This window comes from Bombyx mandarina, chromosome 04, assembly GCF_030267445.1.
Source record: "Bombyx mandarina strain Sakado chromosome 04, ASM3026744v2".
NCBI classification, from domain to species: domain Eukaryota; kingdom Metazoa; phylum Arthropoda; class Insecta; order Lepidoptera; family Bombycidae; genus Bombyx; species Bombyx mandarina.
This window is the reverse complement of record NC_143211.1, coordinates 13,602,716-13,624,842: the sequence shown is the minus strand read 5'-3', so window position 1 is coordinate 13,624,842 and position 22,127 is coordinate 13,602,716. Positions and strand designations below refer to the sequence as shown.

Genomic DNA, 22,127 nt, shown 5'->3' with positions numbered 1-22,127 from the left:
GATGTACTCCAATTTCTGAGCATATTGGCACAAAACAACGCGTCATTGTGCTTAAAATAATTTTTAATCAAAAATTCCAATACAAATATTGAATGTTATGGGAACAATGCACACAAGCGCCACTTTGACAGTTGCCAACCCCATTGGAGTTTGATAACCATTTGAATATTATTTGAAAATGTTGTCTATGGAAAAAAATGTATTCTATAATAGAGAGCGTAGGTATATGTAATTGATTTATTTTAATCATCAAGGAATCATAGTTTACGAATACCAGGCTACGAAAGCGCCTGAAATACCTTTATTATTATACCTTGTTTTTCGCTGTTTAGTTTGAATTTTTAACCAAGGGGAGCTCTTAGTTTCATTTAATCATTTAATTCATTTTAGCTGAGTGAAAAATAGTTTATTCATTATTTTAATATTAAAGGCGATGAAACCGTGAGACTCCCTGTGATTTTTAATTATTCTTTTAATTAGTTCACTTCTTAATGTAGAGCGTGAAAATTTTATATTTTTTACGAACGTACAACCCTCACGGTGGTGACTGACTACTGTCATTCATGGTGGTCACAGGAAAGACGCTGCCTGACGAAAAACTGTGACTGAATAAATTATACACAACGTAGTCAATTAATAGCTTAGTACGTAATTAATATACACAAGATTGACTGACTTTGGATTCGTAAACACAAAATACTTGAGTTTTCTAGTAAAAAAAGGGTTTGGAAAAATTATCCTAAAAACCATATCATTCACGGAATCGACTAATTTAAGTATAATATGATTTTTTTAAATGTACATTGTTGTCCCTTACTTTGAAGTTATACTGGCGTCATAAAAAACTAGAGCTTCTTATTTTGTGAGATACATCTAGTTATTTATTTCTCGTGTGAAAAATATTTTCCTGCAGTTTCAGGTAACTTTACCTTGTATTATTAAACTTGAGTATAGTTTTGGAAAATTTTGTATTTTTTTATTTTATACAACACAAGCGGCCCGCTTCGTCTCCGCTCGGGCCGTTAACAAAAACTTCAATGATATTTGACGTTGTTTTATTTTTTTAAATAAAGGAACACTTATTGCGGCATAACTATAATAGTTAGATGTATGCTCTAGCGACACATTTTGTAAATAATAATGTGTTCTACAAAGTCGTAGTACATTATTTTATTCTACATTATATATTATAAAATTTTGCTAAGTTAGTTACTTAAACGAGTCACAGCTTATTTGATGCGAACCGATAACAGGCGCATATGAATAATAAATTATGAATGCCTCTGGATATTTAAGAATGTGTTTCAGTTTCATTAAAGTTCCAATAGTATTGTTGTTTCAATAAATCCGTGTTTTTTATTGTTTAGATAGTTGGACGAGCTCACAGCCCACCTGATATTAAGTGGTTACCGAGCCCATAGACTTCTACAACGTAAATGCCGCCACCCACCTTGAGACATGTTTAACTTTTAACAGTACAACGGCTGCCCCGCCCTTCAAACCGAAACGCAGTACTGCTTCACGGCAGAAATAGGTAGGGTGGTGGTACCAACCCATGCTTACTCATAAGACGTCCAATACGTCTATCTGGACAACTATTTGCAGTGCTGCAATTGCAAAACACAGATAATCATTATTCACAAAAAATAATGAAAACAACTGACATTTTGAATGAAAGAGACATTTTGACGCAAAATGAATTAGATTTTCAGACCGGTTTCACTGATCGCGTCATCGGTAGGCTACAAATTTGGTATCAATGAACAACTACTATATTTTGTTGTTTTAAATAGTTGTTGTATGCTTTAGATATTTGCATTTAATACAAATTCACGTGTATGCAAGTGAACGTCGTTGATAAGCGTGAACGGTGGAAGTAGGGCACAGTGTACAGACTGTGACAGCGATGATGGCCAGTCCCGTCACTGTCCGCCAGTCCACTACTAGCAACTGAGTAGCGCGCATGATTTAAAACCTCTATCAAGTTTCACTAAACTTATATCGGAAGATTAAAAAAAAAAACAAAAAATTTTTATTTAACGTTTACGTTCAACGAACTCGTCTAGTAAAGTGAAAATGCCAATGAAAGTATTTTAAAAAAGCATACCGAGTGCTGACAACGGAGCTTTTTGAAGTTCACCACAAAAAAATAAATTAAACTTTCACACATATTATTTATAATTTATAACTTGTTAAGAAAAAAGAACTCAAGAAAAAAGAACTAAAGAAAAAAGAAGAAGAAAGAAGAAAACATGGAACTGCAAATGGATGTAAACGGAAACCCTTATGTGGTTTGGGGGGAGCACAAAATTCAATTGGAACGAGAACCAGTAACCGATGAAGCATCGTTAGAAAAAGCAGAAAAAGAACTAAGAGAAACTCCTGAGATCGTAGAGAAAGCTGTGGCTGATCTCAGAACACTTTTAAAAGGTAAGATAAAAATAATTGCTTTTTACACTGGTTACATGTCATTTTTGGTTATTTACCTTACAATAAAAGTAAAGTAAAGTTTTGTATGTCTTTCTAATTGCTTGTTCGGGTTGTTCTCTGGTATGGCTCAACTTATTCTCATAAGAGTGGTACATAAATTATTAAATCACATTGCAGCCTACATTTCATTAGATCGAGTATGCACGTGAAATAGCTATTCAGCTAGTTTACATTTTTAATAAATTAACAACGTTAATTAACAGCGTTTCCAACATTATTTAACAAAAAATCTTCAAACAGGTTTATCATGGTCTGCAAGTATAATTAACTTTCAAAATGAGATGTAAATACGATATCTCTAAGTCTGTGATCTTTGTCCAATTGTTTTAATTAATATTTAATGCAAGCATGTTTCGTTGCAAGATTAGTTTCTAGATAGGAACTTTTTGCATGATAGTCTGTTCGCAAATTAATGATGAAAGCTTATAAATTTTTGGCTCGTTGGTCGACCTACTGCAGTCAGTCACAGTCACTCGAGTGACTTCCTGACTACAGTACTACGGGTCTGGGTACGATTTCCTGGCGGAGTTCCTCCCCTTCTTAACGAAGTGGATCGTCCCCTTCGGAGGCGCGCGGGCAGCTGTTAGTAAATCCCACCTCTCCTGGCTGAGCCTTTGCTCGCCCACCTGTCCTCGTGAAACTGGAAAGATCTCCGGGCCACCAGTAATCCTACAATCCTAAAAAAAAGATGTGGATATTCGGGATTGGTACTAAGGACAGAGAAACTCCTAGTTCAAGTTCGTTTGGTCTGGTATGATCATTTTATTAATTTATTTAAGTCGTGAGAGATAATAAGAAGAGTGTCAATGAATGTATTTTTAAAGAAATATAATTTACGCGGCAGTAGTTTAAGTGTTGATAAAAATATTTATTAACCCTTCTAGGCTAGCTAATAAGAAAAAAGAAATAAATTACAAAAAGATGCAGACATAACTAGACCGTCACACATAATCTGTTTGTAATTCAAATTCAAATTCAAATTCAAAATCATTTATTTCAACTTGGATGTCATCAAAAACACACTTGTTGAATGTCAAAATGTAAAAGAAAATGTTAACTCTACCACCGGTTCCAAAAAAAGCCACAGTCCTGAGAAGAACCGGCGAAACAAACTCAGCGGGCTTTTTTTTTTTTTTTTGTTTTTTCTCAACTATTTTCTTTTTTTTTAAACAAGAAAACATATTTACAGTATACAAAAAAACAAGTCAAAAAAATACAATTCAAATAAATAATAATAATAATGAAAAATGAAAAGGCCAGGAGCGAACGCCTCATTCCCACGTAGTGCCATCTAGTAAAAAATCCTTAACTTTATAATATGCCTTGTTGCACAAACGTTCCTTGACAGTTTTCTTAAATCTATGAACAGGTAGTAGTTGAACGTTTTGTGGGATCTTGTTGAAAAGCTGTACACCCAGCCCCCTGAAAGAGTTGCTTATTTTCTTAATTCGAGCCGCCGGCAACGCAAGCCTATGTTTGTTCCTAGTGTTCACATTATGCAAATCGCAGACTCTGGGGAATTCTACAATGTTTTTACGCACGTACAATAAATTTTCAAAAATGTATTGGGACGCTAAAGTTAGAATTTTGATTTCCTTAAACTTGTCCCTCAAGGATTCCCTCTGGTGCATATTATAAATAGCACGAATAGCCCTCTTCTGCAGGATGAAAATCGTTTCGACATCGGCAGCATTGCCCCATAGCAAAATGCCATAGGACATAACACTATGAAAATAACTGAAATAAACTAGACGTGCCGTATCTTCATCAGTATACGTTCGTATTTTTTTTACCGCAAACGCTGCAGAACTAAGTCTATTCGCTAACTTGCATATGTGAGGACCCCACTGCAGCCTGGAATCAACTGTTATACCAAGAAAAACTGTCGAATCAACAAGCTCCAGTGTCTCTCCACTTACAATGATATTAGTGTCTACTTGTCTAACATTAGGTGTGGTAAATTTTATACATTTTGTTTTTTTGTTATTTAATAACAGATTATTAACACTAAACCAATGTACCACGCGCGAGATAGCATCATTCACATCGTCATAATCTTCCAATTGTCGTTTAATTTTAAACAATAAGGATGTATCATCAGCGAATAATACGACCTCGTGACGGGTTTCAATAAACTTTGGTAAATCATTGATATACACAAGAAATAAGAAGGGACCCAATATGGAACCCTGAGGAACACCCATATTAAGTAAGACACCGGAAGATCTCTTTCCTTTAACGTCTACCTTTTGGATTCTTCCGGATAAATAAGATTTAATAAGTTCTAATGAAACGCCCCTAATACCATAATGGTGTAATTTCCTCAACAATGTATTATGCTCAACACAATCAAAAGCTTTAGATAAGTCGCAGAATACCCCAAGGGCATTATGCGATTCCTCCCAAGCCTGAAAAATATTTTTAATAAGATCTACACCTGCATCAATAGTCGAACGGCCTCTAGTGAATCCATATTGTTTGTTATGAAGCAGGTTATTGGAATAGAAATGGTTCAAAAGCTGTTCCAAAATAATTTTTTCAAAAATTTTACTCAAAGTTGGTAGTACTGAAATGGGTCTAAAGTTAGTGGGGTCAAAAGTACTACCAGATTTAAACAGAGGTATTATTTTACTATATTTCATTAGATCAGGAAACACACCACTATCAATACAGTCATTAAATATTGTAGCAAGGTAAGGTGCGATTATATCAATAATGGATTTTATAACCTTAATTGATATTCCCCATAAATCACCAGTTTTTTTAATATTAATGAGCTTGAAATTATCAATTATGTCCTTTATAGCAATATTTGTGAACTTAAAGTTAACACTGCATTTATCAACATGATCTTGCAGTAATGATTCGGCGACGGTAGGAGATGAAATTAAAGATTTTGTAGTAGAAGCTGGGATATCAGCAAAGTAGCGCTCAAAAGCACTGGCCACTTCTTGATGAGAAGTTATTATTTTATCATTGATTTTCAAAATTGATTCAGCATTGCTGTTTCTGACATTCCCAGTCTCCCTATTAATGATATTCCAAGTCATTTTAATTTTGTCAGGTGCATTTTTTATAAGATTGCCTAAGTGCAATGACTTGGCCAATGTACATACTTTTTTAAACAACTTGGAATATTTACAGACATACTCATGAAATGACTTATTATGATTATATGATTTTTCATGATAAAGGTCATATAATCTCTGCCTACTTTTGTGAATTCCAACAGTCGCCCATTCATTGAATGATCTTTTATTATGTAAGATCAGAGTTTTAGAAGTAAAGATGGCACTAAATTCATCATTAATGCAATTAAATAAATCCATGTAGTGAACATTAGGATCTTCACTATAACAAACATTCGCAATTTTTGCCAAAACTTTACCTCTAAACTTCTCCATACGTCTAATATTAATAGGAACAAAAAATGTAATGATACATATTTAAAATTTTCACGATTTCATTATATATAATATTTGATTACAGTCCTGAGTTAATCGGTAGACTAAGATTCTCATCAGGCCTATCGTAAATCTTCCGAGCATCGCAAATAGGCCGTATTATGTTATGCTCGACGTTCACACATAACCCAAGTACTCATCAGGCGTGCACTGTTTCTCCTTTGCCGGCAGCAATCTTCTCCTGCTTCTCACTCGTAAACCCAACGGGAATATCCCAAAAAATAAAAGAATATACACGGCAGTTTCTCCTCTCTCTTTAAACGTGATAGTTTTCTGCAGGCCACCTTAAGATCAAGAATGTTACAGATGCTTTTGGTTTCTTCTAAAAAAAAGCAAAAGGCAGCTCCCGTAAAACAGTCGAGCCAAATGACCTCCAAGGATTTTTCCAAAAACATCAGTAGTTTTGTGACCAGCTATTTTTCGCCTATTTGCGTTGATCCCCCAATGTTGGGAGTCGTTAGTTGTCTTTAGTTTTTTTCAGTTGGTATAAATTAGCACATTTGTGATTATAAAACAAACTTTCTTCAAGCAGCCCTTGACAGATACTTTGAATTTGGCATTTTTTAGTCTCCTGTGAGAAATTGGGGGAGGTGAAGGACCTCGGCTCTTCTCTTCTCCCCTTCTTCCTCTCAGGAGGCGCCGGAGTCCGACATAACCCGGTCCGTTACCCCCCTCGACCGGGTATCCGTAAATGGATTCCCCAGCGTTAAAAAAAAAAAAAAAAAAAAGGATTTAAAAATGAAAATTACAATTTGCGTAATTACTGGTGACAGGACGTCTTGTGAGTCGACACGGGTATCACCACCCTACTTATTTCTGCCGTGAAGCAGTAATGCAGTTATGCAGTTAGAAGAGTGGGGTTGCCGTTGAACGGTAAAAACTGAGACCCTAGAGCTCTCAGAGATGTCTCAAGGTGGGTGGCAGCATTTACGTGTTTATTGGTTTTGGTAAACACTTAACACCAGGTGGGTCGTGAGCTCATCCACCCATTTAAAAGTTATTTCAATTTATCATCGGATAAGTAGCAACAGTCTTGAAATATCATGTATATATGTATGCAGATCCGGCTTAGGACGATAAGTCTTTATTTTTGATATTATAATTATCTTTCGATTGTTTTTATAATTGATTGCATTTAAATATACAAGGAGGTTTATTTTTGACTTTTGTTGTTGTTGAAAACACGCAAAAAGGTTAACCATTTAAAGTCAATTGAATATCATCGCCATTAGAGCTACCGTGGACGCAGTCAGATCTGGTTACAAGCATAATTATTTCTGTCACTGTTAGAAAAGTAAACGTAGTAAATTGTTAGAAAACTGGAAAGCTTTTGTTTTATTTCATACCCTAATTCACGTCGATGAATATACTTAACTAAGTATATTCATCGGCGTGAATTTCAAAATAAAAACAGTAATTTTAATTTAATCTATCAATTTGTATTAAAAGAAGTAAAGGTGTCTGTTATTGTAGGTACATTTTACAAATTTAATGTAATTTATACGTAGTTGAAAACCAGTCTAGTTTATAAAATGACAATACGTTTGATTATTCAGATGGAGTATTCATCACCTAAATGTTTTTTCTTGGACAATGTGTTTAATGGTGTGCTCATGTGTGTGTTTGATTTCACGTTCTCGCTCATAAAACACTTTAATTGCGTCCCCAGCAATTAAGAGCACATATATTCGATTCTGGGCATGTTATGTTTTAGCTTTTTAAAATCATAGAAGAATTCGTTAGATGATGCACTGAGGTATGGGAGACCTAACAGGAGATAAATGATATATATTTACAGATCAAGGTATTTAACGACAAATCATCAAACAGAGACTATCATGTCTCATGTCATCATGAGAGACATCAGTCTATCATGACAGAAAATTCGTAAATTGGAATCATTTTTTTTTTACGTTGCACGTAGTAAGCTTCTTCAAGGTTTGTGAGGTTAACTAAGCGAAGAGTGTTAAGATAATGATACTCAATCAATAAAATTATTTACGTTTTTACAACCTGGCCAATGACCTTATTATAGAAAATTGTAAGTTTTTTAGTCTAATGTTGCAGTGTAAGATTTGATAACAGTTTAAAGATGAAGGGAAATGCTTATTTAATTTTTATGTAATATTTTACATGAAAATTTAGATGAAACATTCTAAAATTATCGCAGATGTATGACGGTGCACAGATTAAAGAAAAAAATCTGGATGGCTCCTATTTTACGTGCATTTGTTTATAACTAGTCAGGTCATAAGTATTGTCACACAGTAAAAACTTTTCTCTTAGAATGCTGGCCACAAAAAAGTTTATTGAATTCGAATTTCGAATTGTTCATGAAAATAAAAATGTATACTTTTAGAATTTTACTCATTTTTAAATATGGAGTGGACGCTTAAAGACTGTGTTGCAGTTATTGCGTTGCATCGTTGCGGTTACGCGCCAATTCAAATTTTTAACATACTGAAAAATTTTTAACATACTGAAAAATTTGAATATAACCAAAAGATTCGTTTATCGTACCATCCAACGATACAATGAAGACTCTAGTGTAGATGACAGGTCAAGAAGTGGTCGCCCTCGGTCTGTTAGGACTCCAGCAGTGATAAAAGCTGTGAAGGCGCGAATTCAAAGAAATCTCAAACGTAAGCAGAAACTGTTGGCCCTTCAGATGGGGTTAAGCAGAAGCACGGTGAAAAGGGTGTTAAATGAAGACTTAGGACTTCGGGCATATCGAAGAAAAACAGGACATCGTTTGAATGCTCGTCTAATGGACCTGAGACTGAAGAGATGACGCGCTTTGTTGAAGCGGTACGCGGGAAAAAAATATCGAGAAATTCTTTTTTCGGATGAAAAATTTTTTACCGTAGAAGAGAGCTACAACAAACAAAATGATAAGGTGTACGCACACAGTAGTGAAGAAGCGAGCAACCGTATTCCGCGTGTCCAACGACGTCATTTTCCATCCTCGCTCATGGTATGGTTGAGAGTTTCCTTTTGGGGCTTAACAGAGGTACATTTTTGTGAGGAAGGTGTAAAAACGAATGCAGTTGTGTATCAAAATACAGTCCTGACGAACCTTGTGGAACCTGTTTCTCATACCATGTTCAATAACAGGCACTGGGTATTCCAACAAGATTCGGCGCCAGCTCATAGAGCGAAGAGCACACAAGACTGGCTGGCGGCGCGTGAAATCGACTTCATCCGGCACGAACACTGGCCCTCCTCCAGTCCAGATTTGAATCCGTTAGATTACAAGATATGGCAACACTTGGAGGAAAAGGCGTGCTCAAAGCTTCATCCCAATTTGGAGTCACTCAAGACATCCTTGATTAAGGCAGCCGCCGATATTGACATGGAGCTCGTTCGTGCTGCGATAGACGACTGGCCGCGCAGATTGAAAGCCTGTATTCAAAATCACGGAGGTCATTTTGAATAAACTTTAGTGTCATAAGAATCTATGTTAATGTTTTGTTAAGTTCATTTTGGTATATGAATGGTTACATAATGAATAAACTTGTTTCAATTATTTAACATTAAACATGTGACAGTTTTTATGACCTGACTAGGTAATAAATTCTATTGAATCTCTCGATTGCAAATTGAATTTATTAGATATTTGAGTTCAGCCATTATGAAATTATGTTACTATCTCACTAGCATTACATAAGACGGAAGATGTTCGAATGGTGTTTTCAACATTATATGTTTGTAAGCAAGCCGGTTTTGTTGTGATCAAAAGTTGAGATTATGATATGCTATGTACGGTATATCTAGGACGGCACACTTTCAAATAATTTGCCGGAATCTAAGAATGGTGTGGCAACGAGTTATTCGCCCTTGTTATTCGCCCTATGCCTTCAATTATTTTGAGTTTCACAACTTTTTTTTTACTGTCATTGCACACGGGCAAAGTTTTTTTTTTTTTTTTCCTACCTAAGCTGAGAGCCTTGAGAGGCTATATCAGCGTAACCCTAACTTTTGTAGGTGAGCTCACGGGGCTCAAACCTGATGACGTTGCTAACACGATCCCTAGCAAGAGCCGTGCTTCGCAGAATCTACCACCGGATCGGAAACGCGACCCACTGAGAAGATCCGGCGAGAAACTCAGTGGGCTGTGTCTGAGAGTTAATTTACTCGTCGAGCCCTTCGTCGCAAGCGACGGGTTCGACGAGAACGGTGACCGGTGCTTGAAGTACCTAGAAGCACCGTTAGTGGATCGGGAGGATCCGAGATGACGTGACGGGCAACGAGCATACGCCCTATCTGATGATGAGTGGTCACCGTCGCTTATGGGCATCAGCAAAGACAGGGTCACAGCCAAGTCCTTGCCTACGGATATTTTAATGATTGTGTAAATTTTAATAATTATACAAATTCTGCATGACGACAGGCTCTAGATGTATTTTCGAAAATCGTCAAGAAATGATTTCCTTACTATTCCCATTTTTCACATCTATACATATTTTAAGTAATCATAGCTTTTTGTACATTAACTTACTCTTACTGGTAATAAATATCAGAGCGAGCAAGTCTGCATTTAACGGCAAAGAGGTCGTATATGCAGGTTTAACTGGTACAAAAACGTTGTTCAATTCCAGATAAGATTTCAAGATAGCCGTTCGCATTTAGTTGGAACTCTCTGTGGGCTGTGAGAGCCACTTAACACCTGCCTCGACATCAACCCCACGAAAAGCACAGCGGTGCTCTTCAAAAGGGGTCGCCCTCCGAACACCACGCTGAGCATCCCCCTCCTGACTAGGCGCGTCAATACCCCCGCCCCCGCCGTTCGCCCGATCACGATGTTCGACCAGCCCATATCGTGGGCCCCGAAGGTCAAATACTTAGGCGTCACCCTCGACAGTAGGATGACATTCCGCCCCCACATTAAGACGGTACGCGACCGTGCCGCCTTCATTCTAGGACGTCTCTACCCGATGATATGTAGGCGAAGTAAAATGTCCCTTAGAAATAAGGTGACACTCTACAAAACTTGCATACGCCCCGTCATGACCTATGCAAGTGTAGTGTTCGCTCACGCGGCCCGCATACACTTGAAATCATTCCAAGTCATTCAATCCCGTTTTTGCAGGATAGCCGTCGGAGCCCCGTGGTTCGTCAGGAATGTCGACCTCCATGACGACCTGGACTTAGAGTCCATCAGTAAGTATCTGCAGTCGGCGTCCATGAGCCACTTCGATAAAGCGGCACGACACGAGAACCCTCTCATCGTGGCCGCCGGTAACTACATTCCCGATCCTGCGGACAGAATGGAAAGCAGTCGACGTCGCCCAAAACACGTCATCTCGGATCCTCCCGATCCACTAACGGTGCTTTTAGGTACTTCAAGCACCGGTCACCGTTCTCGTCGAACCCGTCGCTTGCGACGAAGGGCTCGACGAGTAAATTAACTCTCAGACACAGCCCACTGAGTTTCTCGCCGGATCTTCTCAGTGGGTCGCGTTTCCGATCCGGTGGTAGATTCTGCGAAGCACGGCTCTTGCTAGGGTTCGTGTTAGCAACATCGTCAGGTTTGAGCCCCGTGAGCTCACCTACTAAAGTTAGGGTTACGCTGACATAGCCTCTCAAGGCTCTCAGCTAAGGTAGGAAAAAAAAAAAAAAACACCTGCCTCTAAAACTCTGCTTATAAAATTCAATAAGAATTATTTACGTTTTACAGTTATTATTAGCTGTGTTACTTATAGTGTACTTGATCAAGAATAGAAATTATTCTAGTTAGAAGTTCTTTGGATTACAAGATGAAGAAGCTTCCTTGAAACATGGTAACTGTTATATCTTACTGACACATCTACAATACTTGTAACTGCGTGTTCCATATGATAAACTTTGTTATTAACCACAACGTCATCGCGGATATATTTAATTTAAAATACTGTAAACCTTCTAGTCATACGAGTATAGTTACTTCATATCATTCTAGACAGCCTACATACATATAATCATTTATTTACATAATCACAATCAAGAATATACACGCGGAAAACGTATTAAAACGATTATTTTAAAGTGCTTCTCGCGAACAACGGACCTATAATAAGCCTACTTTTAATTTTTTTTATTCTTTTTCTTGTGTACTTTCTAATATTTTCAACTTTTACTTTACGCGCTGTTGTATCTATATTGCACTTTTACTTGAATACATTTCCAGCGATATCTATACATATAAGTAAAATTGGAGTGTCTGTTTGTAATATTGAAATAAACGCTTCTTACTACATGCATATGAATATATATACATACAAAAATGACATTTTTTACAATTTTGTGTGTCTATCTGTCTGTCTGTTTGTTCCGGCTAATCTCTGGAACGGCTGGGCCGATTTTGACGAGACTTTCACTGATAGGTAGTTGATGATAAAAGGTGTAATTTAGGCTACTTTTTTAGACTAGCTGCGCCCCGCGGCGTCAACCGCGGTACGACAATAACCGCGGGAAACATCGCAGGACTCAGCTATCAATAATAAAATTTAATGTTTACGAAGCGAAGCGAGGGCGGGTCACTAGTTTGGCATAAAAGTAGTTATTATTAGGTATAATCTGTCCATTGTGTTTTAATTTACCAAATGAATTATCGATTATTGTTTGAATTCGAAGCCGAATTGAGTAAACTGAATCAGCCATCTGTTTTTTGATAAGCATGATTTTAACAAAGGTTTGATTTTTGTTGAGAAGTTTCAAATGTATTTTGACTGTGGACTTTGGTAGTGACAACGATTCATTTACCGTTCTTATCGACAATGCAATGCTGAAATTGAATTCTACGTGACTCATTATTAAGAGGGTTAAAGCGTGTGTAAAATATTAAAGTGACATTTTTCTAATAAAATACGTACTTAACAAATGCTCACGATTGACTTCCAACGTGAAGGAATAACATCGTGTGATAAAAATCAAACCCGCAAAATTATAATTTGCGTAATTACTGGTGGTAGGATCTCTCGTGAGTCTGCACTGGTAGGTACCACCACCCCGCCTATTTCTGCCATGAAGTAGTAATGCGTTTGTAATCATACTTAGACCTTAGAACTCATATCTTAAGGTGGGTAGCGACATTAACGTTGTAGATGTCTATGGGCTCCGGTAACCACTTAGCACCAGGTGTGCTGTGAGCCCGTCCACCTATCATCATCATTATCCTGCCCTTCTCCCAGTCACCTGGGGTCGGCGCAACATGTTTTCTCCTTCCATACTCTTCTATCATATACCATTTCTTCGCTCACTCCCCTCCTACCCATATCGTCTTTCACACAATCCATCCATTTCTTCTTAGGTCTACCTCTTCCTCTAAATCCTTCCACATTCATAGTTAACATTCTCTTAACAACTTCATTTTCATTCCGTCTCATCACATGTCCATACCATCCCAAACGTGCACTCCTCAGCTTCTCTGTCACAGGTGCCACTTTCAGAGTGAGCCCGTCCACCTATCTAAGCAAAAAAAATAATGTGAAACCAGTATTTATTTTTATGTAAATAGTTCTGGTCTTTATTTCAGGAGAGAAGAATCTGTTTGTACCATACAAAAATGAAGATTTTCTTATAAGATTTCTACGACCCTGTAAATTTTATCCAGAGAGTGCTTTCAAAAGAGTATGTTGTACTTTATATAAATATTTAGTCGATTTCGATGCTTTTTTATATTTGATGCAACTTTAGTTGAACAAAAAATTAAATGTCTATAAAAATTAATTTTAAACTTCACTCAGTTTAAAGTTAAGTTCATACTAAATTAACAGTTTCTTTGATGTCTTTTCAGATTAAAGCATATTATAAATTTAAAATATCCTATCCTGAATACTGCCGCGACCTTTTGCCGTCTGCTACACGAGATGTCTTTAAGCACTCCATAATGTCAGCTCTTTCGCCGAGAGATCAAAATGGCTGCCGTATTTTAGCGGTTGAATCTGGAGGTTGGTTCAAATTTTAGAAGATTAAAAATTGTATTTTAGTTGTCATAGTGCAATTTTTCGAATGTAATAATAGCATATATTAGTGATGTGTATACGCACAGTACCAATTTTATAATTTTGGTACTCATAGTGTGGCGTGAAGATCTTGTAGAACGCCGATGAAAATTGTCATGGTAAGGGTAAGATAGGCGACCGCAACGATTTTGGTGCACCGTTCATCCATATTTATCGTATGATTTAATTTTGCTGATTGAGTTTGATAAGATTACGTGTGTCAGAATCTTGAACTCTCGAGAGAAAATATTAAACGGGCTTAAATGATAGATACAAAACGGCTATTGTAGGCTTAAATATTTGTTTACGATTTTAAAGTACCTACCGAAGGCTCAGAACCACGCCCTCGTTCTCCAATAAGTTTGGGGTTAGGGGCCATAGAGACAAGAAGGCTTCTAGGTGAACGACTATCATAGTAACCATACTGTCGATTATCAGCTGGCGATCCTTAAAGTATTCGTTGATGACTGCCTCACCTTTGAAAGTAATTGGCTTGAAGTTTTAAGGTTTAGTCTGTCCCCTTTATTGGGGACAAGCGGGCCGCTCCGGCTCCGCTCGGGTCTTTAACAAAAATTTCATTGATATTTGACGTTGTTTTATTTTTTTAATAAAATAACACTTATTGCGGCATAACTATAATAGTTAGACATATTATGCTGTTGCGACACTTTTTGTAAATAATAATGTGTTCTACAAAGTCGTAGTACATTATTTTATTATAGCATCAATAGTTTTCGCAGAATATTTTAGGTATTTTTTTACACCTTGGATTACATTATTGGAGTTTTGTAAGGATCCCTATTTTTTTTTTAAATATTATAGCCTATGTCACTCGGGAATAGTGTAGCTTCCATACAGTGAAAGGATTTTTCAAATCGGTTCAGTACTTTCGGAGCCTATTCAATACAAACAAACAAACAAATCTTTCCTCTTTATAATATTAGTATAGATAGAGTAATTTCGAGATTGTCTTGCCTTCGCAATATTTTGTACGTCACGGAATGGACAAAAATGAACAAAAACAAGATTCGTTTTTTTTAAAAATCGTTTTCAATAGTTTTGAAACGTCTGACAAAGACTTTTGTTTATTGATTTAAATAATTTAAATGAACAATAGTCGTGTGAAACCATTTGCTCCATCTTCATTGTGTTCATGACCTAAATATATGTTCTTTTTATTTGTAAGTAAGTATAGTACAATTGTAGTATTATTAAGTTTTATTTGCAGAATTCAGACATCGTGAAATCTAACGATCTAACGATGTCTGAATTGTAATGATCAATTATGAATTGATAATAATTACATCAGATAGTTTACAAATTTAAGCAAACAAAGCGGCGATCGTATTGAGAGACCAGCAAGTGGAGTAGACCAGCAAGTGGAGTGTTGGTTATTCCTGATAAAAATATTAAAAAATCAAAAATGTATTCAAAATATTAGTACAGTTCTGTCTTTGCATGCGTGTAGAACAATTAGCCGAAGCGCGCGGTTAAGCGCCTCATATGACATGAGAGAAATAAAATTTCGTGCACTTAAGATAGCACGTTTCTCGAAATATAGAATTCCTGAAATTACATGTATTTAGATGTAATTTAGTTTAGCAAATGTTCAGATTCCCTTTAAATAGTTTATTTCAAATGTTATCATATGGTCTCTTTACGACGAGCTCCATAAAAAGTCGCAGTTTTGAATAGAACCGACGAAATCAATCAGTGTGCTATCTGGTTTTGGTAGCTTTTGGATGTAAGATGTAATGAAAAGCTATTTTTGGTTTAGTGTAATCGTCTAAAAATTCTAGTTTCAGTGCGATTTTCTTTCACCCCGTATAGCAGATATTAAGATTTAATACCAAATTCAGTTCTTGACAGCGGCATAGTGCTTCGGTGAATATATAATACAGCAGTACTTATCCGACCGCGATGAGGCAACGCAAATCCGCCGTCACCCGAAACATGTCTTGTCGGATCCCCTGGATTCACTTTCGGTGCTTATAGGCCTCCAAGTACCGGTCCGTTAGACGAGCGAACTAGCCCATAGACACAGCCCACTGAGTTGCTCTCAGGATCTTTCTTCTCAGTGGATTGCGATTCCAATCCGGTGGTAGATTCTGCGAAGCACTACTTTTGTTAGGGCGAATGTTAGCAAATTCTCTCAGGTCAAGCTCACCTACCCGTCCGGGCGTAGTTAGAATTAACTTCTTAAGCCACCAGTGAATAGGTAGGGGAAAAAAACAACAGTAAAAAAAAATCTTTTGTCTTTTCGTTTTTAATTGATATCCAAAAGTTACTTTCGTCAAAGGCAAACCTAAGTAATTATTGTATGGATATTTTATATGTTTCAGAAATCTGTAATTAAAGGAATTAGTTTTAAATATGATTTATAAAAAAAAAAAAATTGTTTCTATTTTTGATTTCTTTCAGAGAGGTGGAATCCTCGCGAGGTATCTCTGAGGGACATGTTTAGAGTTATACAAATGGGTCTGGTTGGTGCCATATCAGAGCCACGCACGCAGATTTGCGGTATTGTAACAATCTTGGATATGAAAGGCCTATCGTTCTCCCACGTCATGCAATTTACTCCATCTTATGCCAAAATGGTCCTGGAGTGGCTTCAGGTAATGAGATTTTGTTTTATCTATTACATTGATGAGTTTAATGATATTGAAAATTAGTATTGATATTTGTCAAAATTGTATTGGTTGTTTAATTTTTACTTTATACTGGAAGAACTAGGTCACGACGCTCCTTTGTGACTATTGCGAATTGTGTGAAAAACATCGATTTCAGAATCTCCTCGCACATCGCCTACCATAGTTTATGCTATTTTGATACAAAACTTCGTTGGAGTACTAACAATAACTATATTTTGTTCCATCATATCGATTTAACGGGTCAAACGCATTTAAGATAAACATACAAATCTTCATTTTTATTTTTACAAATCGATTTTGATGTTATGAATAAAACATCGTTGTACAAGAATATAATCCATTTTAAATTCACGAGTATTTTAATTGCGAAGATGGATGTTTAATTGGTCTACCTTTATCTATTCCGTGCTTACCGCGATCTTCAGATGTTAAGTCGAAGTTTCAAATGTATTGTTTAAAGGCTGAATAGATAGAAAAATACAGGATGGGGTACCATCAGCGAATGCTGGCTTATTAATAGGGTAGGGTGTATTCGCCCTACCACTAATAAAACATGCTCTGAATGCCGAAATTTCTGTTATTCCAACAGACTACATTAAAATTATAAATTAGATGAGAAGCTAAAATTTATAATCATATTCGAGGCCACGTGAAATGAACATTAATTAAAAATTTAATTCAACAAGCAACTGCTTTGCTTTTAAAAATTTTCTTTTTAATTTTTTTATTGCTTAGATGGGTGGACGAGCCCACAGCCCACCTGGTGTTAAGTGGTTACTGGAGCCCATTGACATCTACAACGTAAATACGCCACCCACCTTGAGATATAAGTTCTAAGGTCTCAAGTATAGTTACAACGGCTGCTCCACCCTTCAAACCGAAACGCATTACTGCTTAACGACAGAAATAGGCAGGGTGGTGTTATCTACCCGCGCGTTCTCACACCATCCTACCACCAGTAAAAAGTCAGTCATCACCATTACAGTTTCTTTCATATACTAATTAAATTACAGGATTGCGTACCGATTCGTCTTAAGGCTGTTCATATTATAAACCAGCCGTACATATTCAACATGCTATTCGCAATATTCAAGCCGTTTATCAGGGAAAAGCTTCGGGGGCGAATATATCTTCATGGGTCCAATTTGGCGTCTTTACGCGAGTACATCGCTCCTGAAGCATTGCGAAAGCGACACGGGGGCTACCTACCGGAGCCAGAAATAGATGGGGAGGTATTATGGAAGATGATGTGTTTTCACGAAAAAGATTTTGAACGTAAGAGATGCACATTTATTATTATAATTTTGCAAAATTGTGCTCTTAATTATGAATGCCCACCACTATATTGTTTACTAACAAACACTAACATCCCGTTCCCAGTTAATATGAACTATCTCTTAACATTCCCTAATCCTAAAGTTGTAAATGCTTATTTTATTTTATTTCCCGCAATAACATTAAACTGTAAAAATATTTACAAATTTTTCTCCCGTTCTCATTCTTCTCATCTGTAATCATCTATCTATATCACTGATATTTTATATACCTAACATTGGCAGAGTCATTCGTCAAAGAGGAGACTCGAGCCATTAAATAATAAAAAAAAACTTCAGAGGTGTCAAGGGACACCCGGATGGAACGAAGTTCCTTTCGATTAATTAGTGAAGGAATTGTAATTTTTTTTTAAGTTATAATAATAAATTACGGCATTATGAAGAAGAAAAAAACAATACTATGAACTAAATTACTATTGTTGAAACGCTATCTCGAGAAACTGTACTCATTACGCGGACCAATCGGATACGAGCAATGTCACGCGATAAGCGCCTACACGTTGATTGGTCAGAATGACGGATCTAAAAAGTGTCGTGACAACTTTTCGTAAGAATTTTTTCCGTCTAGCCCCCTTTCACAACGCGCGATAAGGAACTTCGTTCCAAAAATATAAAAAAGTCAAGTAAACATCTAGTTATTTTAAATGCAAATGTACATTGTTATAATTCTCACTATTGAAAACTGCTTACTACAAAACTGTTGCAAGTGTTTCTTTAAGTTTCCAAAAGACAAGAGTATAATGTAAATAAAAAGGCTCATGTTTTCTGTTTTATTTTCAGTGGCCAATTCATACGGATACACAGCGAACAATAATAACAACAAATAAGATAAAAATGTTTAGGTTTGTATGAAGATTTGTTTTTATTTGGTGGTATTTAATTTTTAGCGAAATATTTCATGACTTTGTTAATTTTTTTGAGTTACTTGGTTTAACACATACAAATATACATTATATTACTTTTTTCTTTTGTTTAAATTGGTTATGGTAAATTTTTATTTTACTATCACATAGTTATAGCGGTAGGCAGCAGCGGCTTGGTTCTGCCCCTGGATTGCTGAAGTCCATGGGCGATGGTAACCGCTCACCGTCAGATGGGCCGTGCGCTCGTCTGCCTACAAGGGCAATAAAAAAAATAAAAAATACCCATCAACGCACGACAGGTGACGGCTGAGCTGGTTTAAGAAATCGAAATTTTTCGTATAATTATATTAATACAATTAGTAGTAGTCACCGCGAAGCGTGTCCGTGTTTCGCTAGTCTTCTTCATAAATTCCTAATGAAATTTATATGTATATCTATTTATTGTATTATTTTTAGTATAATGACGGAAGCCTATCTTAGAGTGCCAGCAACAGCTATACAATTAGATTAGGAACAGCTTTGGGACACATAGATGACAAAAATGCAAACACGATTTTTTACTTAGATGTAACTTTTAAAAGAAGCAGTAATTAGAAAAATACGATTATTACAAATAAATAATGTTGCTAGCGATATATTGCTTTCAGTTCGAGGTAGGGTCAAAATAGGACAAATAGCTGAAATTATGGAAGACCTTCAAACGTTGCTTCGTTACGTCAGTTGCTGGAGCTCATAGACACCATTGATTACGTTATTCTACACAATTTGGAATTTTAGGTCGAATAAGTTGAAATAGAAAGAATTGAAATAGAAACACATACTACAATGTACAAGTATCGCAGTACCTGCATTACCCAGCTTATTTTGTTGTATTTTTTGTTTCTCAAATAGAGTTTTCTAATTTATAATGTTAGAAAAAGCGATGTTAATTCTTTCCGCCTTTTCTAGACTCTAGTGCTTCATAGTATTTCATTAAGAATTAATGGCCCACGCTACTTACAAATAAAATAATAAAGAGAGAAAAGTGTGATAATTGGTGTATTATAAAAACCTAAAAAATAGTTTTTGGGCGATTCACAATTACGTAGCCTCTATTTTTGGTAGCTACAACATTTGCGTACACCGAATTTCGAATCGCATAAGCCCTTCTTTTTAATTGTACAATTGACGGAACACGATCAGAATGTAAAATAACTAATTGAAACAGATCCACAAATTGACAAGTAAAATAATAATAATAAAAAATAAAAATATATCCAGTTTTTATGCATCTGTTTGTGAAAAGAATAAAATAAAATCGATACAGTTTTTGAGGAGAAAAAAGGGGAAACCGAGCTGTCGTTTCCAACTACTTAGGTGGTAGTTTAAGTTGTAGAACAATGCAAATAAACAATTTTTATAGGAATTCAGCATTTATTAATTCTATTTATTGGATAATCAGAGATTTACGCGTTTATAAATATACACACGTTATTTTTCTTTCAAAATACAAAAAAATATCATCTAAAACGAGTCTGAATTTTAAATCAATAACTTTTATCAATATTTCTATTTTCTGAACCATCAACAAAATTTTATATAATTTTTTGGCGAATTAAGCTATCTCAGTGTGGCCTTTCAAAATAATTTCCTATTTAATTATTTTGTAAAATTATACACCATTAATTTTAGTAATTTATACTGAAAAAGTATTGATTAGAAAAGCTTGGAAAACATTGCGAGCAAACAACATTATTGTCACGCCAATAAGAAAAACTACGTATTTATAATACACCGTGAAATACAGTTGCATACAAGAATTATACATATTTAATAGAAATGTATACATGGAATTTCATAAAGTATTCTGCCAAATTTACCACCCATTTGAAAACCTTATTTGTAACCTTTCAAAATATCAGTTGACGTTTAAAACTAAAATATAAAGTATTATACATCAACGTGCGCTTACAACTAACTATAATATATTAATATCACATCGCTTTGAAGTAGTCTCAGTGTGCGTTTTAATAATATCATTTCTTTTTGTAGCCGAACGAATTAATTGCTGAAACAAACAAAAAATTGATATTAACCATATGCATTTAGATCACTAGGGAAATGTGGAATATTATGCAGTATTTTTTATTCCGATATTATTTCTTCTTTTCTCCACCTTACCCCACTAGGTGGGGTCGGCACAGCTAATTTTTCTCTTCCATTCTCTTCTATCAGCCGTCATCTCAACACTCACTCCTCTCTCTCTCATATCGTCATTAACACACTCCATCCATGTCTTCTTCGGTCGACTTCTTCCCCCTCTACCTTGCACTACCATTTCCATACATCTCCTATTCCGATATTATTTAACATAACAAAATAATTAAACTATAAAAGCTTAGCTAACGATCACAAAACATTAAAATTAAATTGTTAATTAAAGAGGCATGTTAATTATTATAAATTGAACGAATTCATTGCCCATCTAGTGCTAATAGATTTATAATACGCCCTACTGAATCGTGTGCAGAGCATTTCTTTAAATTCATCGAATTTCGAATAGTGATAATGAAATGTCCCTTAACAAATTGTACTATATGAATTTAGAATTTTATTTATTTATTTTTATTTCATAGATAGTTGGACGAGCTCACAGCCCACCTGGTGTTAAGTGGTTACTGGAGCCCATAGACATCTACAACGTAAATGCCGCCACCCACCTTGAGATATGAGTTTTAAGATCACAGTATAGTTACAACGGCTGCCCCACCCTTCAAACCGAAACGCATTACAGCTTCACGGCTGAAATAGGCAGGGCGGTGATACCTACCCGTGCGGAATCACAAGAGGTCCTGCCACTAGTAATAAGTTATTTATAGCCAAACAATATGAGGGAACTTACCAATGAACTCTTGATCGCACATGAGGAGTAGTTCCAGCCACTGAGGGCCTGTCACTTTTGGTATTGTGAGCGTTCCTCCATAGCAGTCCGGCAGACATTTGGGGCTGATGTGTTTGTGTAACAGCTCGCGATCGTTGCCCATGAAGATGATGCGCGACCGAAGTTTCTCCTTTAGGAATGGCTTGAAAAGCTGGAACACCATATTGAAGACGTACGGCTGGTTGATGATGTACAATCCTTTTATGCGGAGCGGTATGCATTCCTGGAAGAATTATGTTACATTTTAATAATTCAGTCTCTTAGGTTCGTTAAAATCTTAACATAACTAATTAAAGTTATCGAAGTCAATATGCATACGGTGTGCAGCCCTAATTCTTGAAGTTGAAATGTCAAAAAAACAACAACCCTAGTGTATAAACATGAACAGCAGTGTTCAGTTATAGTTCAGTTAACTCTGGATAA

The 22,127-nt window shown here is 36.1% G+C and overlaps 2 protein-coding genes across 3 annotated transcripts in view; one reads left to right on the top strand and one right to left on the bottom strand.

Moving 5' to 3' along the window:
- The first annotated feature begins 1,934 nt into the window (after positions 1-1,934).
- On the top strand, positions 1,935-18,882 carry LOC114245987 (alpha-tocopherol transfer protein-like). The gene is made up of 6 exons (XM_028178334.2): positions 1,935-2,430; positions 13,468-13,562; positions 13,729-13,882; positions 16,358-16,551; positions 17,601-17,862; positions 18,702-18,882. Exons 1-6 carry the CDS (start codon positions 2,253-2,255, stop codon positions 18,746-18,748), a joined length of 930 nt encoding a protein of 309 aa, XP_028034135.2. The 5' UTR covers positions 1,935-2,252; the 3' UTR covers positions 18,749-18,882.
- A 1,295-nt stretch (positions 18,883-20,177) lies between these two features.
- Positions 20,178-22,127, bottom strand: part of LOC114245966 (alpha-tocopherol transfer protein-like) — a 46,581-nt gene continuing 44,631 nt past the window's right edge. For both annotated transcript variants that reach the window (XM_028178306.2, XM_028178307.2), the window contains exons 6-7: positions 21,666-21,927; positions 20,178-20,831 (exon numbers count right to left, since the gene is read on the bottom strand). In XM_028178306.2, the coding sequence (XP_028034107.2) occupies positions 20,800-20,831; positions 21,666-21,927 (294 nt within the window). In that variant the 3' untranslated portion in view covers positions 20,178-20,799. The remainder of the gene's footprint in view (positions 20,832-21,665; positions 21,928-22,127) is intronic.

Excerpts from the sequence above, each read along its gene's own strand:
- LOC114245987 (XM_028178334.2), top strand. The coding sequence starts at position 2,253 with ATGGAACTGCAAATGGATGTAAACGGAAACCCTTATGTGGTTTGGGGG. Across the intron at positions 2,431-13,467 it reads TCTCAGAACACTTTTAAAAG|GAGAGAAGAATCTGTTTGTA; the intron begins GTAAGATAAAAA and ends TCTTTATTTCAG. Across the intron at positions 16,552-17,600 it reads TGGTCCTGGAGTGGCTTCAG|GATTGCGTACCGATTCGTCT; the intron begins GTAATGAGATTT and ends ATTAAATTACAG.